Source organism: Protopterus annectens, chromosome 9.part0 (genome assembly GCF_019279795.1).
Source record: "Protopterus annectens isolate FY-2018-M chromosome 9.part0, PAN1.0, whole genome shotgun sequence".
Lineage (NCBI taxonomy): Eukaryota > Metazoa > Chordata > Ceratodontiformes > Protopteridae > Protopterus > Protopterus annectens.
Window position 1 is genome coordinate 1,292,449,320 of NC_056743.1, and position 18,004 is coordinate 1,292,467,323.

Below are 18,004 nucleotides of genomic sequence, written 5' to 3' on the forward strand. Positions count from 1 at the left end.
CTGGGGCAAGAAAAGACTGAGGATATGACGTCGGTCATGCGCTTTTATACCCTGACGCTCTGATGTCAGGGCTGTGCGCCCATGACTGACGTCAGCCTAATACTTTGGTATTCGGGCCGACCGAGGACAGCAGACTACCCATAAGTAAGGACTGCAGCAATGTGGATCTTCGAACATCTACATTTATGGTAGGTACAAAACTGTACTTTTTGGAAAAAATAAGAGCATCTAAGTTTGATATGACATATGTAAAGAAACAATTATTATTCAGAGAATCTATTTATATTTTGGGTTAAATGAAGAATGTAATTGGAGAATGCTTATTAAAATATTTAATTGAATGTTAAGTGCTTTTATATTTAAGGCAAGTGGTTTGTATTCTGTTTTACTCCTTGAAGGCTTTGGTCGAGACGTCAAAGTTTTAATAAATCTTTTTTGGATTACTGGCTGGTCGTTTTTTACATTGTTAGTTTTGACAGTGGTTCCAGGTATTCTTAGTGTAGATGTATCTGTCACAAATTGTACTTGGGTGATTTAGGAGTAGCGGGTTGTCAGTGTGTGTGAGACGGTTGCTACAGTGCCTCAGGATATGAGTGACAATCAGGCTTGTAGGAGAAATGGAGGGACACTGACCATCCATAATTCTAGGTTAAATCCTGTTTTCACAGTGGGGAGAGAAAATGGAGGGGTGTGGTGTAACTGGGTGCTCTGTAAAGGGTCTATATTAGTGGGGGTTCTCCAAATGGTATGAGACTATTATATATTTGGTGGTTTTGGGAACGTTTAAGGGGCAGAAGCTAAGCTCAATTTAAAGACTTCTCGGCTGGATCACGGGCAGCTACTAAGGGAAATTTTGTTTACTGAAGTTTTTGTATCTGTAACTGCCAGTGGTTTACCCCCACTGTGTGGTAGTGCGCAGTGGTGCACAGAGGTGTCCTACGCGTAAACAGATTAATACAGCAGAGCAGGGGCTGGTCTCCTAACTCTGTGGAGCTGTGTTAAAACGAGCGCAAACTCGCACAAACATGGGGCTTATCTGGCAACAGTGAGCAAACTGAATTAAATAGTTTAACCAATTAAAAGCTCAAAACTAAGCCCTGTGCCAGCAACCTTCAATCAGATGAGTCCTAACTGCACTCTCCTGCCACAAGGTTGCAAAGGGGGACCTCTCCAACAAAAGTTAGCCTAGTTTTAGTGCTCAGTTTAGTAAACATAATCAGATTCAGCAGGTCTGAATCTAGTCTTTGCAGCAGCAGACATGCAGTGTTATTTTTGAATTGGAGTTACTTATAGGAGCTGTTTTGTTCCTTGGATGAAGAAATAAAGAAACACATTTGTTTTAGTATGCTCGTACAAATTATTTGTATTTTTTCACTTGATATGTGATCACATTCTGGGCTGAGACTGAAATTGGTCTAGTGGGATCAGAGCTCTACTCCAGTTAATTGCATAAGTAAAGTGCTGTAATGCATGTAAGACAATTTGTTGATTAAACTTTGAGCACTTTTCACCTTTCTGTTAGAGCGTTAAACTCTGCACTTTAAGAACTAGATGGGTGAAAGATAGTGATATTCTCATACCTTCACTTCCATTTTACTTCCTCTACTGTTGTCTTGCTTTACCAAATGATTTTTAACATCTCCTATCAAAGCAGTTCAGGAGTACAGTCCGAGAGAAACAGTCAGTTATCCGAACCCACTCTTCCAAAGTTTTTTGGTAGGAAAAAATCATAAAGTCTAAATATGTAAATGTTATAATTATCAGCTTGTGCATGTTTTTTGAACTTGTAGCCTGTTTGTGTGAGAAAAATATTCTTTATTGTCCACTAGTCTTGCTGAATGGTTAAGAAGTGTATTCCGAGTGTAGAAAAAACAAGATTTTAGAAGTTTTTTTATGCAATTCAGTGTATGTTTGATTATCTGAACAGTTTGATTATCCGAACTACCCTTGGTCCCAATTAGTTTGGATAATCGACTCTCTTCTGTGTAAAGTATAAAGCTCTGCAGATGCACTGCAGTGTAAGTACTGAAATATAAATCCCAACACGTAATATTAGAGTATTTGTTTGTTAACTAGATATGTGGGCTGATCCAAAAAGTACTGTTGTCAGCCACTTATTAGGCTGGAAGGAAGGTAACAAACTTGTAAGAAGATTGCACAGTGCAGTGGTACAGGTGTTTAAACTTTTTGGCATCAAGTAAGTAGATTGTACATTATAATTTGTATAAAATTAAGATTACAAGATAAGCAGATTGCATCATGAAGACAACATAAGGTATATTATGCCATGAAAAACTACAGCCTGCAGGATTAAAAGAACATCTTATGATAAATTATGCCTTGAACATAAGCCACAGCACAGATTAGTCAGATGTTCATCATGTTACCCTGCTGCAGACATCACACTTGGGTTATCCTCAGTCGGCCTGAGTTCCAAAGTCTTGGTCCGGCGTCGGTTGCTGTCGCTTCTTCCCTGACGTCATTGCGCCAGGGGTATACAAGAGGCATCCGACACCATTTTCTTCAGTCTTTCTTGCCGCGCGGTGCCTGGAGCAGAAGCAGTTCGCAAGTGCCGGTCGGCCAACACCTGAGATTTTCGAATAGAATTTCAGTCCGAAGTCTTCAATAAAGCTAAGTACCCAATTGGGGAACCTTTTCTTGCCTCAGTCCGATGTCAGAAAAAGTTAACAATTGCTTTTTTTGTGGGAAGCAAATACCTCCATAAGGACGTCCATTGTTATTGTATTCCTTGCCTAGGCCCAGACCACGACGTCACAGGTTGTCGTTTTTGTGCTAGGTTTAATAAACAAACTATCAAACGCCGTTTTGACTTCGCACGACATTACTTTAGTAGGAAATTTAATTATGTCATGCCGTCGGAGCAGCCAACGACCGGCATGCATAAAAAATGCAAGGATAAGGACAGGCAGCCTAGGAACAAGCCAGACTCTGAGGCCTCTGCTGGGCCTGTCGCCGGTTCTCTGGTTTTCAGTGAGGCGCCTACGCAGCCCCTGATGACCGCAGAATTGGGACCCCAGACAGCTTGGGATTCTCTAGCGGAGTGTACTAGGCCGTCGCAGCCATCTTCATTAGGCCCTTCCGACACCGGAGCAGAAGGAGATCCCGGTGCAGTAGAAACACCTTCGGTTGCAGAAGGTGTCTTCAGACCGACTACACTCCCCATTAAATCTTATGCTCCATTAAAACCAAAAAAGACTGTGCATCGGTCTCCAATTCAAGGCCTCATGCCTAAGAAACAGATGCTTAAGATGGCTGAAGATTTCATTGCCCTAATCAGGGGTTCCCATCCCCCTCCAGATAAAACACCAAGACAAGAGGAGGATTATGCTTCCTCTGACCAGGTTTCAGTTTCCTCAAATTCTTCTGAGGAACAGGATTATGCTTTTCCCCCTTATGAAGACACTAATGCTGAAGACTCTCTTCTCTCAGCATCTCCCCCTGAAGACTACTCCTTTGGGGAAACTTTACATACCATGAGGGAACATTTCCACTGGGAAGGCCCGGACAACTCTGATTCTAAGAAAAGGCTCCGAGAGTTCCTTTTACTACCCCAGCACAGACCACTTGCTATCCCTCCAGTTTTAGACATTGTGGATGATGATTACTTGGAGTCTAGTCTAAATCCAGACTCTCTACCTCCTGCTCCAGCCAAACCAGACAGATACTACAGAGTACCTGACTCACACAAATTGCTTTATAAAAGCCCTGTGGCTGACCCAGAAACTATTTCCCAGGGTCCCAAAGGGGCCAAAGCTTCTATGGCTAAAAATCCTGTGCCCTCTGAAAGGGATTCCAGAGCCCTAGATAGATGGGGAAAGAAGATATACACCTCAGCTACTCTGGCTATGAGAGCATTAAATTGTCAGTTTCACTTGCTGAAATATCAGCAATTCCTAATGTCTCAATTAAAACAAAAATGAGCACACTTTCTGAACAGTCTGAATTCAAGGAAATGCAGGATCTGTTGCATGCAGCTGAACAGGTGGGCAAACGTACTTTACAATGTGGATTTTATTCATTGGAAGCTTCCTGTAGAGCAGCTTTTACTGGGACTGTCATACGTAGACATGCTTGGTTAAAAGAACAAAACCTACCTGATCATGTTGAAGCAAAATTATTGGATGCACCTTTACAGCAGGATGTATTATTTGGTGTCAAAGAAGAAGAGGTTTTAAAGAAAATGGAGGATAAGGCAAAGTCTATGCAGACGGTCAAGGATTTTTTACAGGTACAACCCCCTTGTTTCAGCAGAAATTGGCCAACAAAAAACTGGTCCTTTCCAGCTTCTGACAGATCACAGAGGGGGAAATACAGACACCCAAGGGGCAGAGGTCAGTCACAAGGCCCTTACAAACCTTGCCAATGGGGTACTGCTACCCAGAAAGGAGAAGAAGACAGGCCCCAAGCTAGCAGAAGACAAACACAATGACTCAACCCTCAAACTACCAAGCAAATCTCTCTTGGCAGCTCCCTTGGGAGGAAAATTAGCACTTTTTGCAGACAACTGGCACATCCTCACAAAAGACAAATGGGTCCTAAACATTGTCTCACAAGGATACAGATTCCACTTTCATACCTTGCCAAGGATAAAAGGAATGCCAAACCTGCCACCAAATCAATGGGCAGAGGCACAAAAACAAATTCCAGCTCTCATGGACATGAGAGCCATTCAACAGGTACCTACACAGGAGCAAGGACAAGGATTTTACTTAAGACTCTTTCTAGTCCCAAGAAAGGACAAAGCCTGGAGACCCATTCTGGATCTTTCAATTCTGAACACCTATCTGCAAGTACCAAAATTCAAGATGCTAACACTACAGCAGCTTCTTTCCATGCTGGGCAAGAATGCTTGGCTAGTAACGTTGGACCGCAAGGAGACATACCTGCATGTCTCTATCAGACAAAATTGCAGAAGATACCTCCGCTTCATTGCAGGTTCAACCCATTATCAAATCTCTGCACTGCCCTTTGGCTTATCTACTGTGCCCAGGGTCTTCACAAAATGCCTGGCACCAGTAATTGCATACTGCAGACAAAGAGGAATTCAGATATACCCATACCTGGACGGCTGCCTTATTCAAGCAGAAAGCAAGGACATTTGCATCTGGCATTTGTCAAACACCTTCTAAGTTGCCTAGGGTACACAGTAAACAAAAAGAAATCAAAACTAGTGCCCTCACAAAACATAATATTCCTGGGTGCCAGCTTGACTACAACGGCCCAGATGGTTTATCTCACGCCAGACAAACAACGACAGCTGACTCAATACTTCAAAATAATGGCAACAAAGACCCAACTCCATGCAAGAAAAATTCTGCAGGCCTTGGGATTCATGGCATCTTGCATACTACTAATACCATTTGCAAAACTGCATATGAGGAAATTACAATGGTACGTGAAAAGCTTATGGACTCAGCACAGCCACAGCTTGGAAACAATGATACCACTCATTCCCTGCCTACAACAGGAGTTTCTGTGGTGGGCACAGACATGTCACCTCAACAAGGGTCAACCTTTCACCTTACCCACAGCCAGGAAAACTATGACAACAGCTGCATTGAACTATGCCTGGGGAGCACACATGGCAGGACAATGCATTCAGGGCAAATGGACTACAGATAAAAGGCATCTGCATATCAATCAAAAAGAAATGCTAGCAGTACAGAATGCCCTAACAGCTTTCAAGGACCTCTTACACCCAGGACAACTAATAATACAGACGGACAATACCACAGTAATGTGGTACATAAACAAGCAAGGGGGCACACATTCTTACCCTCTATGCAGGCAAGCGATGACCTTGTGGAGCACAGCACTGTCTTACCAAGTTCAACTACAAGCACAATTCCTGCCAGGAAAGAAAAACTCATTGGCAGACGACCTAAGTAGAAACATCATGGATCCCCACGAATGGAAACTAGAGCCACAAGTATTTGCAATGATAACTCAAAATGGGGACGCCCAGACATAGATCTGTTTGCCAACCCCCAAAACTACCAACTTCAAAAATTTTGCACAAGGACATTCCACCCACAAGCTTGGAAAGTGGACGCCCTCTCATTCAGTTGGAAAACATTAACAGTGTATGCCTTTCCTCCACTGCCTCTTCTAGCAAAGGTACTGCTGAAAGTCAGATTAGGGAGGCCACAAATGATACTCATTGCAACAGACTGGCTACTCCAGCACTGGTATCCAATTCTAAGGAACATGGCCCACAGCCCGGTATGGATTTTACCACAAATTCCTCACCTGCTCACCCAGCGAGACAGTCACATTCTACACAGCCAGCTCAAGACTTTAAACCTGGCTGCATGGCAAATTACCTAAACAACAGCCAACACCTCTATCCAAAGCTGTTATGGATGTCATTCTGGAGGCCAGGAGGCCCAGCACCAGGAAAACCTATTCAGACAAATGAAAAAGATTCTGCGCCTGGTACCAGGCTAAAGGCCAAAATCCCCTTGATCCAAACATTCCTCAGATTCTGCAATATTTAACTGAGATGTTGCACAAAGGACTTTCCTTTTCATCTATTAAGATCCATGCCTCAGCAATTTCAGCTCATTACAACACGGATCCTCCTTTATTTTCACAACCACTCCTAAGACAGTACCTCAGAGGGGCTAAGAACATAAGACCGCCTAGGAGAGCACCAACACCTATTTGGGATCTCAACTTTGTTCTAGAAAAGCTTACACTGCCGCCCTTTGAACCAGCTTTTTCAGCTGATTTAAAATTTCTTTCATGGAAAACTGCCCTGCGACTAGCAATAAGCATCTTGAAGAGTCTCGGAGCTGCAGGCACTAATGGCAGTGGAGCCATTCCTCATTTTTCATCAAGACAATCTCTCTCTACGAGCTAACCCTTCCTTTATGCCAATGGTGGTATCCAGTGTGGCCCTAAACCAAACCATTCATTTGCCCACCTTTTTCCCAAACCCCCAGAACAAAGGAGAAAGACTCCTGCACTCTTTGGACATTCACAGGCAATTACGTTACTACTTGGATAAAACTAAGGCTTTCAGAAAATCTGAACAGCTCTTTGTAGCCTATGCTGCAGGATCTCAAGGAAAAGCTATCTCAAAACAGACCATTTCAAAATGGATAGGACATTGCATACGTTTCTGCTACACACATCATGGGAAACCGGTACCTGCTAACATTAGGTCCCACTCCACCAGGGCTACGGCTACATCAGCAGCCTTTCTCAGGGGGGTGCCAACCAAGGATATTCTGGAAGCTGCAACTTGGAGTTCAGTGCACACCTTCACCAAACATGATCACTTACCTCTGTATTCTAAGACTAGAGCTGGTTTTGCCACTGCAGTTTTGCAGGGCCTACTAGCTTCTTCTAACCCTGTTTAACTCCACCACCCATCCTTAGCTTTGGGATTCAACCCAAGTGTGATGACTGCAGCAGGGTAACACGATGAACATAGCACAGTTTTGTACCTACCATAAATGTAGAAGTTTGAGTGTTCACCCTGCTGCAGTCCAGGTTACCCTCCCTCCATCCCCTCTGAACTAGCTGGACTTATCTATACCATTTTATCCTATACAACCTCTGTGGTGTATTTGCTTTTGCCTGAAGGTACTGTTTTATTTTTATATATACATTTTTATATAGTGTGTATATATATATATATATATATATATATATATATATATATATATATTATGCCTTGGGCACCTGACATCAGGGGCAAAAAAAACTGAAGAAAATGGCGTCAGATGCATTTTATATACCCCTGGTGCACTGACGTCAGGGAAGAAGCGACAGCAGCCGACACCGGACCAAGACTTTGGAACTCAGGCCGACTGCAGGACCGCCTGACAGCAGGATAACCCAAGTGTGATGACTGCAGCAGGGTGAACACTCGAACATCTACATTTATGGTAGGTACAAAACTGCACTTTTCTGCCACATATGCATCATTTGGTAGAAAACAAATCATCTTAATTGTGGTGGGATTGAGGAAGGCTTCTCATGCCTATTATGTCAGAATGCAGGTGTTAGATATACAGTCCGAGACCTGAAAGCTACCTTAATTGTAATCATTTTCATTTTGTTGCATGTTTTAAAAGCTTTGTTCATATTTCCAAGTCTGTTCCTTTATCTTGTTGAGCTTAAAACTAATGACACTGTTGTTGTGTCTTTCGGCTTTTCCCGGTTAGGGGTCGCCACAGCGGAACTCCGGTCCACTAATGATTGGCAGTTGATTTTTATGTGCTGAGTTGCCAGCCCTAACGCACAACCTTCAACGAAGGTACGCCCATTCATGCATGTCTCCACGCAGAAGACGCTCTAGCTGAGAGCCGAACCGGACAGCGTCTTACTGTGTGGCGACAGCGCTACCGCAGCACCACCACCGCAGATTTTTAAAACTAATGACACTATTATTAATTTTTCTACTATTTTATATGTACCAGCAATATATATGGATAATGTTGGACTGCCATTCTTCCAGGGGCAGTATTAGAGGAGTACTTATCATAACTTACTAGTGTTCACCAGGTACACACATCTGCAGATTCTGAGCTGTAGTCACCAGTGTTACATAGTGTTATAGTGTTGATGCAGCAGGTGTAGCTGTCATCTTTCTTTCTAGACTAGATACATTCTGAAGTCATATGGAGTGCACATTTTCTATCCTCTACAGGTTGTGCACTTTTAAGCACTTAGGAATTAAGCTTATTGTTTCAACATGGATTATCTCTCGGAAGTGGTGACACCTGTTGTGTTGGTGTTGTGTGCCATAAAGAAAGTTTGATTTACTTCAGAATACTACCAGTGAATTCTTGAATGCCTGATCTACTGAGCAGATGTTCCTGCCATCACATCTGATTGCCACAGGTGAAATGCTGAAATACTCAAATGGAAGGCATTTCTGCAGGCATTTCTGCAGGGGGCATACCCCCTCACAGTCTCTAAATATGTTGCATCCAAGGTCTTGCCACCATAAGGAAAAAGGAAATGCATTGACACCCCTCCACCGACTTGGCGCAACCTTAAAGGTAATATTTTTTGTGATTGGTTTAAGGCGGTGCCTCAACATTGGGGGAAACCTGTGTAATCAGTCAGTAGTTAATTGTAGCAACCTAACAGGTGGAAGGAAACTTGTCCACAGTAGACCAAACTTGGTAAACATACATTCAGGAAATTAAAGGAAACCTTAAAAGTTAGTAGGCTGGTATGCCTTGAGATGTGGAGGCAGCAGTCATTATCACCAAGGGAATATGGGCTGTAATTGGATTCTTTGGGGAATACACTCATTGCGTAGTCTTGGAGGTATTCCTAAAGATGATATTGGGCAGCTGGAAGGGTGTAAAAGTCTTTTGACAGCAGAGATTCTGCTTACTTGTGCTGGGTCCCTTTTTAAATTCATGCTGATGGCTAGTGAGCTGGCTGTAGTCCTCAAGTTTGGTCCTGTAATTATGAGCCTGCATCCTTGTCTAGTATTTTGGCCAGGAGAGACAGCAAGACAGTTGATCAGGATGAGTCTGAGTTAACAGTGGAACCATATCTCAGAATTGTCACATTTAGGGTGATGGGCATCTGAGCCAGGTCTACCATGCATGTGAAGTTCCTAAGTTCCTTGATTTTTTTTTTTTTCTTGATGAACTGAATGTTGGTGTTAAATCCAAAAATAGAATGAGCAGTGCTGTTGGAACTGAGAGGAGGAGGATTAAACTTTGAGGTAGAACCACAAAGATGAGTTGAAAATTTTGCTGCAAACACCTCTGCAGTCAGTTTCCTGTGACTGCATTGATAAGTTTTTGGTTATAAAATTTAATTCCTAGAAAGAGACTTGTTGTATAACTTGTTTTTCAGTTAAAAAGTTCTGAGAAGGTTCTCCTGTAACTAGTGGAGATTATTCCATCTGAAATAGGAATTAGGAAATGTTATTACATATGCCCACACTAGTTGTTTCTTAAAAAAATGGTAGGGAATGGAAAAGAAGGGTTGGGCAGGTTCCACTCTCTGAATTGAAAAAAAAATCACAAATTAAAAAAAAAAAAATACATTGAGCTGCTCAAAAAGTTTAGCACTTTTTTCCAACTTTATTAAGGGAACTTTACCTGAAAGGCTTACAGCTCGTAAAATGCACACTTAAGTATGATCCACACTTGTATGTCTCTCTAAACTAATTAAAAATGTTTAACTCTCTTAAAACTCAAAATACTTGTTATATGTAAAATATCATTCAGCCTAGGTGGCAACATGTTAACTGCCAAAAGAATTTTCTGCTTCTCAAGAATTTTCATGGTCACCACCTTTGTCTTTTTTTCAACAACTATGAATATAAACTTTTTAAAATTTGCACATGACTTGGTGTGTTTTGCTAAGCATTCTATTCAAAGTATATTATGTATTGATTTATTTATTTATATTTGTCGACTGGGAAAGTCCACTGGGCCCAACAAACCATTTTTTGTGATGGCCCAGGGAGAAAAGCTCCATATAATCACAGAAATTTACATAACACCAGCTTAACTTTGAAAGTCAAGAAAGTTTTTACGCAATACAAATTGAAGTAGATATACAAGACAAATGCATATTATAGAGGTATACAATACAAGAAAATAAACCTAGTGTGTTAAATTTTTACTAATTCTGTTTGTATTCTTTACGAATGTTCAGTATATTCTGTCTGAGAGATTTTTTAGTTTTTCCAGTGTAATAGGCTGAGACCCTATTTTAGGTAAATTTAGATCTGATGTTGTCAGTCTTCACCTCAGAACTGACTTGGCCGTTATTCCAGCTTGTGCTTTCCAAAACCTCTCGAGCTAAGCTCAACCCATAATCCTTCTCACAGGATTACCTCAGATCTCATTTGCCATTTCCTAGTGCCAGCCGCATTCTGTCCTTAGAGCTGTCTAGTGATAGCTTATATATACAGTGGATATAAAGTGTGCACACCCCTGTTCAAATGCCAGACTTTTGTGATATAAAAAATTGAGACCACAATAAATCATTTCAAAACTTTTCCTACCTTTTAATGTGACCTATAACCTGTACAATTCAATTGAAAAACAAATCTGTTAGGGAAAAAATATAAAAAATAAAAAGCACACAATAAGCTGGTTGCATAAGTGTGCACACTCTTATACTAATACTTTGTTGAAGTACCTTTTGATTTAATTACAGCATTCAGTCTTCTTGGGTAGGAGTCTATCAGCATGGCACATCTTGACTTGGCAATATTTGCCCACTCTTCCTTGTAAAACGCTCCAAATCTGTAAGATTGCAAGGGCATCTCGTGCATCGCCCTCTTCAGGTCACCCTACAGATTTTCTATTGGATTTAGGTCTGGGCTCTGGCTTGGCCATTCCAAAACTTTAATTTTCTTCTGGTGAAGACATTCTTTTGTTGATTTGGATGTATGCTTGGGGTCATTGTCGTGTTGAAAGGAGAAATTCCTCTTCATCTTCAGCTTTCTAGGAGATGCCTGAAGGTTTTAGGCCAAAAGTGACTGGTATTTGGAACTGTTCGTAATTCCCTCAACCTTGATTAAAGCCCCAGTTCCAGCTGAAGAAAACCAACCACAAAGCATGATACTGCCACCACCATGCTTCACCATAGGAATGATGTTCTTTTGGTGATGCAAAGTGTTGTTTTTGCGCCAAACATACATTTTGGAATTGTGGCCAAAAAGTTCAATCTTGGTTTCATCAAACCATAACACATTTTCCCACATGCTTTTGGGAGACTTGATGTATTGCTTTGCAAATTTTAGCTGGGCCTGGATGTTTTTCTGTGTAAGAAAAGGCTTCCGTCTTGCAACCCTACCTCATAGTCCAGACATATGGAGAATATGGGAGATTGTTGTCACATGCAGTACACAACCAGTATTTGCCAGAAATTCCTGCAGCTCCTTCAGTGTTATTATAGGTCTCTTGGCAGCCTCCCTTTCAAGTTTTCTTCCTGTCTTTTCATCAATTTTGGAGGGGCATCCAGTTCTTTGCAACAACATCTTGTCCCATATTTTCTCCACTTTTTGACTGTTTTCACTGTGTTCCATGGTATATCCAGTGCTGTGGAAATTTTTTTTGCATCCTCCTGACTGATACTTTTCAACAGTGAGATCCCTTTGATGCTTTGTAAGCTGTCTGTGAGCCATGTCTTTTGCTGTAGCAGGTAATTGACTAAATGTCAGGAGTATCCTACTAGGACATCTGAACTTTATTTGGGGTTAATCAGAGTCTCTTTAATTGAAGGCAGGTGTGTACCCAAGAAGGCTATAAATGCTGTAATTAAATCAAAAGGTGCTTCAACAAAATGACAGGAGCAGTAGCTGAAGGAGTTCGAGACAAAGCTTCTCAGCTCACCACTCTAGAATCTTTTTCCAACTCATCCATGAGGCTTATTTTGCATCCTGCCTAAGGGACGATGACAGCAGCAGGGTCAGGCGTAACTATTAGGAGACGCGTCTGGATGTGCTTATCTGATTTCGTGGAGCCATTTAAGTCTTCTTTCGTCACTGCTTCGTTTGACGGAACATATCCGTTTGTTCCCAAAGTTCACTGTGGCCAGATGTGAGAAAGATGGAAAGACTCTTTCTGCTGTGGGCATACGGTTTTCCACTCCTCAACGGTCTTATCCCAGGAACCAGAGAAGCTGAAGGCTATGATTCAAGAAGTCCCAAGGGCCTTTCCAGGACTTGCATGGCAGCGACTTTCTCTGGGGCAGAGGGGAAAATAATAACAAAAGATGCCACGCATGAGGCAGAGGTGGCCCGCAGAATCAGGGAATCATGAGTTGCCATCCTCTGGAGGCAGTCTGGGGGGAAATTATTCCTTCACCAGTCTGTCTGGCTAAGGATAACAGTGGACAATTGGGTACAGAGGATTATAATTTGAGGTTACAGTAGCCCTTTCTCAGAAGAACCAAAGTACTTGAAAAGAAACCCAGACATTTCACCCAGTCACAGGGATGCAGCAGTCTTAGAAATACAAAAACTGCTCGATAAGAGTCATCCAAGCAGTCCCACCAGACCAGATAGGGTCTGGAATTTGCCCAAGATTCTTTTTAGTGCCAAAGAAAACAGGGGACTAGAGACCAATTCTGGATCTTAGTCAGCTGAATAAGTCAGTTCATCAAACCATTCTTGGAAAAAGATGAATGGATGTGCTCAGTAGAACTTCAGGATGCGTATTACCATATTAAAGTGGATAAACTATTTTTTTTCTCTATGCTTTGTCTTGGGTATCACTAGAAATTATGAAAAATCCTATTTGGAGCCGTCATAACATTTGGAATTCATAGGAGTGATGCTAGACACAAAAACCGGCATCACGACACTTGCTACAGAAAGACTTCAAAGGATAAGATCGCAAGGCAGTCAGATTATTTGCAGCAAAAAGCTGACAGCGAGATTCCTTCTACAAACTCTAGGATCAATGTCAACCTCTGTCACTCTAATTCCCCTTGCGAGATATTGCATGCAAATTCTTCAGTGGCTCCTAGTATCCTAATGGTCCTTACTGAATCAGTCAGTGTCCCGTTTGATTATAATCACCTATTGATGCAAAAAAGATTTGAGTTGGTAGCTTCATTGCAGTGAAATTTTGTCAGGCCGACCCTTTGTCCCACTTCAACCCCAAGTCATAGTGACCACGGACATGTCCCAGATGGGGTGGAGGGACATCTGGGAAAGAAAGTCCAAGGCACTTGGCCCCATTTGGAGGCCAATTTGCATATCAGTGTTCTAGAGATGAGGGTAGTGTTCTTAGCATTGCAGGCATTTCAAGAGACCCTCCCTTTGGGAACAGTCGCAGATCAAACAGACATTATGTCAGTAGTTTGGTACATCAACAAGCCAGATCTTGCCCCCTTTGTTGAGAAGCACTCTGAGTATGGCAATGGGCAATTTCTTCTTGACGCTTTCTAATAACAATGCACATTCCAGGGAGCTCCAGCATGATTGCGGACAAATTGAGCAGGTCCATCCTCATGCCTCACGAGTGGTCTCTCAACCCATTGGTGGCAGAAAAGATTTTCCTTCACTGGGGCCAACCGTGCTGCTATCTGTTTACATCCCCCCTGAACAACAAGTGCAGCAGTTTACTTTGCCATAATTCCCTCTTCGGGGGGGGGGGGGAGTCACCGACAGAGGCTCTCCTTCACCATTGGCCCCCGGTCTGTTCTATGCCTTTCCCTGGATTCCTCTCATATCCCAGTTTCTAAAGAAAGCCAGTAGGTCGAAGAACAGGATAATTCTCATCGCCCCATTCTGGCCTCAGCAGGTCTTGTTTCCCTTCCTTTGGCCTCATCTGATTTAGAAACCTTGGACATTGGACCCAGCTCCAGACCTGCTGTCTAATCCTGCACAGACTAGTTCACCCAAATCTTCAGAATCTCAAGCTCACTGGGTGGCTTCTCCAGTTCCGATGATTGACGGGCATTCTTCTCTTACTTCCCCAGTTCAGTGAATCATTCTGGCCTTCCATAAACCTTCAACTAGAAAATTGTACCGTAACAAGAGGCAAAAATTTTCTAAATGGACATCAGAGACTAACCTTGACCCATACTCAGCACCAATTGATAAAGTCCTTGAGTTCTTGACATTAAATTTTGAAGTGGTAGCATCTGCCTCCACTGTTGGGAGTGTTTTTTTACTGCAATGTCAAACTGGCTTGAATGGTACTTGATGTCCCACAAACTTTGCAAAGGTTTTCTGAAATGACCTTTAATGATCAGACCTCACATATAAAGAACCCTATGCACCTTGGGACTTTAATCTGGTCATTCAATCCCCGATTCATTCTCCCTTCAAACCTTCCACAAATTGCAATCTGAAGTTCTTGTCCTGGAAAACGTTATTCTTAATAGCCATTACATCTGCTAGGAGGATATCTGAGATACAGGCCTTATCTTGCAAACCTCCCTATCTAAGTTTTCTCAAAGACAGCGTCTCCTTGCAAACAAATCCTTCCTTTTTACCAAAGGTACTATCCAAACAAATATTAGTCAGACTATACAACTCCCAGCCTTTTTCCCCAATTTTTGAAATAAAGGTGAATATTGTTCAAAGTTGCTAGACATGCATAGGCAATTACATTTCTACCTTCATAGAACAAGGGACTTTAGAAAATCTGATCAGCTATTTCCTTCCTTTTCTTCAGCTGTTGTGGGAAAACCAGTTTCTCAAGTTACTCTGGCTAAATGGCTTGGAGACTATAACTTTTGTTTGCAACAAAAGGAAACTGCAACCACCAAGACCTGTTAGAGCACTTTCAACAAGAGCAATAGCTGCTTTCTGCAGTCTTTCATGCTAAGGCTTCCATAGATGATATTTGTGCAGTGATGACATGGACATCTCCTCATACATTTAGTACTCATTACAAACTGAATCTGGCTGTAGGGGACGAGCATCATTTGGCTAGATGGCATTCAGTTCTTCTGCGAGACCTCCCAAGGTTTAGGTAGCTGGGGACTGTCCGACAGGCAGGGACTAAGTGAAGATTGACAAGATCAGATAAAGAAGTTATGCTTATTATAATGTTCCATCTGTGTTGTTGATCTTCACTTATTCTTGACATTCTCACCCTCCTTCTCCCTGCTCTTTGACCTCTTGGTGAATCGGATTTCTCCAAATATTGGTTTTCATTCCAGAAATACAGATATGGTCTCTGATCTGTTATTTCACGTCTGTCACTATTGTTTGCAAACTCGATCTGAGGTAATCTTGTGAGGAGTATTATGCGTAGAGCTTAGCTCAAGAGTTTTTGGAAGGAGCAAGCTGGAATAATGGCAGAGTCTGTTCAGAGGCCCGGAACTGAGAGAATGCTTTTTTATTTCTGAAAAAAATTTTTCAAAGAAGTTATGTTTCTTGGTTAAAGGCGATGAAGACTGATTTTAAAAAAACTGTAATTAGTTTGCAACAGTCTAACTTTTTTAAGATTAAGTAGCAGTTTAAATAGTAAGTCAAAAAATAGTAATATCAACCGTTTCAACAGTGTGTGATGGATTTCTACATACTAATGTCATGGAGGAGTATAGAAGATAGGAGCATGCGGTGATGTGAAAGGTATATAATGTACCAGAATGCCTGCATCTGTCCTTCATGTCTCCTTTAAAAGGAGACTGTCCACAGCCGTTGCCAGAAGTCAGGCCTGAAGCAGCAACAGTCTCTCCTTTCGATGAGGAGCCTACCCTAATACTCTCCACTTTTTTTCTGTTCTAGCTGTATTTGTAAATCATGGCTATTGCCATTACAGATAGAAGCTTTAGCATTCTTAAATCTTGATCATCCATGCATATATCGGGTGTTTTATGTAGCAGAGTGGTAGGGTTAGTTTAATACAAAAAAAGTAAAGTAGGATGTATTCATAATAGTGTTGTTGCTTATGAGCCCTACTGGATCTTCTGGCTCTTTTTATTTTTTCCTAATTTCATGTTTTTCTGCTTTTCTTATATTAGAGAGTGCATCTTGATATCCAGGTGGGCGAGCACACCAATAATTACCCGGAAATAGCTGCCAAGGATAAACTCACTGAATTGCAACTGAGGGCCCGACAGCTGCTGGACCAAGTTGAGCAGATTCAAAAGGAGCAGAACTACCAGCGGGTGAGTATACTGAAAGGCACTGGGAATTTGATTTTAGGTAAAAGACTGCAAACAATGGTAGCAGTGGTAAGACTCGTTTGCATTTCCTCCGAGGATCAAAGTTTTGGGAGGTGTACTCTGACATGCACTTTGTTTGGAAAACAAGTGAGGAATGGGGCTGAGTATTGTGACGCAAGGCAAGCTCCATACCGAGTCAGAGTTTTATAGTCTTCTGACAGAACCGAATGGGAACATCAAAAGTAGGAAACTTTTATAGAAATATGCATGCCCTCTTGTGTGCATAACCATGAGAATGCCTCTGTGGAAAAGGGATTATAAGAGGAACACTATTGTGTAATCAAACTTCATTCTGATTCTTTGTTTATTGTATATTTTGTTCTTTTGTCAAATGCCCTTAGGTCAGATCTGTGCTGAGACCTGTTTCTGAGATGGCAAAGAGTACACCAGAGAACTCTCTTTTTTGTTTCGGGGGGGGGGGGGGGGCAAGGCTTATAGATGACGGTTTATTTTAATTTGTTGACAGAGGTAGAGCCCTGATCTCAAAGGGCCACTTTTAGTCTCATCCCCAGGAAGAACATAGCAGTAATACAGATTACCTTGGATAGTACAATGCGTAAAGTTAGAACAAGTAGAAAATATGATATTAAGTAATTTTAGAACAACTCAGTACCAGAAGTGATATTTTGCAAATTACTTGTTCAGATTGCCATTGTTTAAATGTGTACACCATGAGAGGAAGAGAAAGTGGGAAAATGGTAAGTAAATATTCAAAATGGGGGGAAAAGAAGGTGGTTAAAGAGATTCAGCAAAAGTTTATAAGCAGATAGGAATTGTGCAATAAAGTGAGCTGTTGGGAAAGGGGGAGAAGGTGATGTGTGTCTTGCTTGCAAGTATTTACATTTTGCTTGTGTGGACAGATGCTGTTTCATCTCTGTTTGGAATGAATATTGGATAGAAGGTAGTTTCTTTGAAATGAGATGGAAGAGATTCCCAAAGTTTTAGGTTGAGAATAGAGAAGCTGTGACTAGTATATTGACATTTGAACAGTAATATTTTGAGCAGTGGCCCATTGCGATATTTGCTTCTGAGATTTGTAGGAGGGTGTTTTTGGGTAGAGCTTGGCAGCTAATGGGCTAAATAAATCTGATTGCAAGCATTTAAATAAGCGAAAGACCAATAAGAGGTCTGCCCTTTGGCTGACTGGAAGACATTTGACTTTTGCTGTGCCTAAGCAGTGGTGTTAGTGTCCAAGGGAGAGTGTGATACATTTACAGATTTTATTGGAAAAAATTTTGAAATGTTTTTTGAATCATTTTTGAGGCAGCAGTGGCAATAAGTGTTACGCCATTTTCAAACTGTTAACAGTTTGATGCCTTTCCTTATGGCTGATCTTGCAGTGTAGGATAAATGTTGG

The 18,004-nt window shown here is 41.7% G+C and overlaps 1 protein-coding gene across 1 annotated transcript in view; it reads left to right on the plus strand.

The window, feature by feature from the left end:
- The window catches only part of TMED4 (transmembrane p24 trafficking protein 4), a 287,349-nt gene that overhangs the window by 234,165 nt on the left and 35,180 nt on the right, over positions 1 to 18,004 (plus strand). The window contains exon 7 of the mRNA XM_044082233.1: positions 16,444 to 16,590. Coding sequence (XP_043938168.1) covers positions 16,444 to 16,590 — 147 coding nt within the window. The remainder of the gene's footprint in view (positions 1 to 16,443; positions 16,591 to 18,004) is intronic.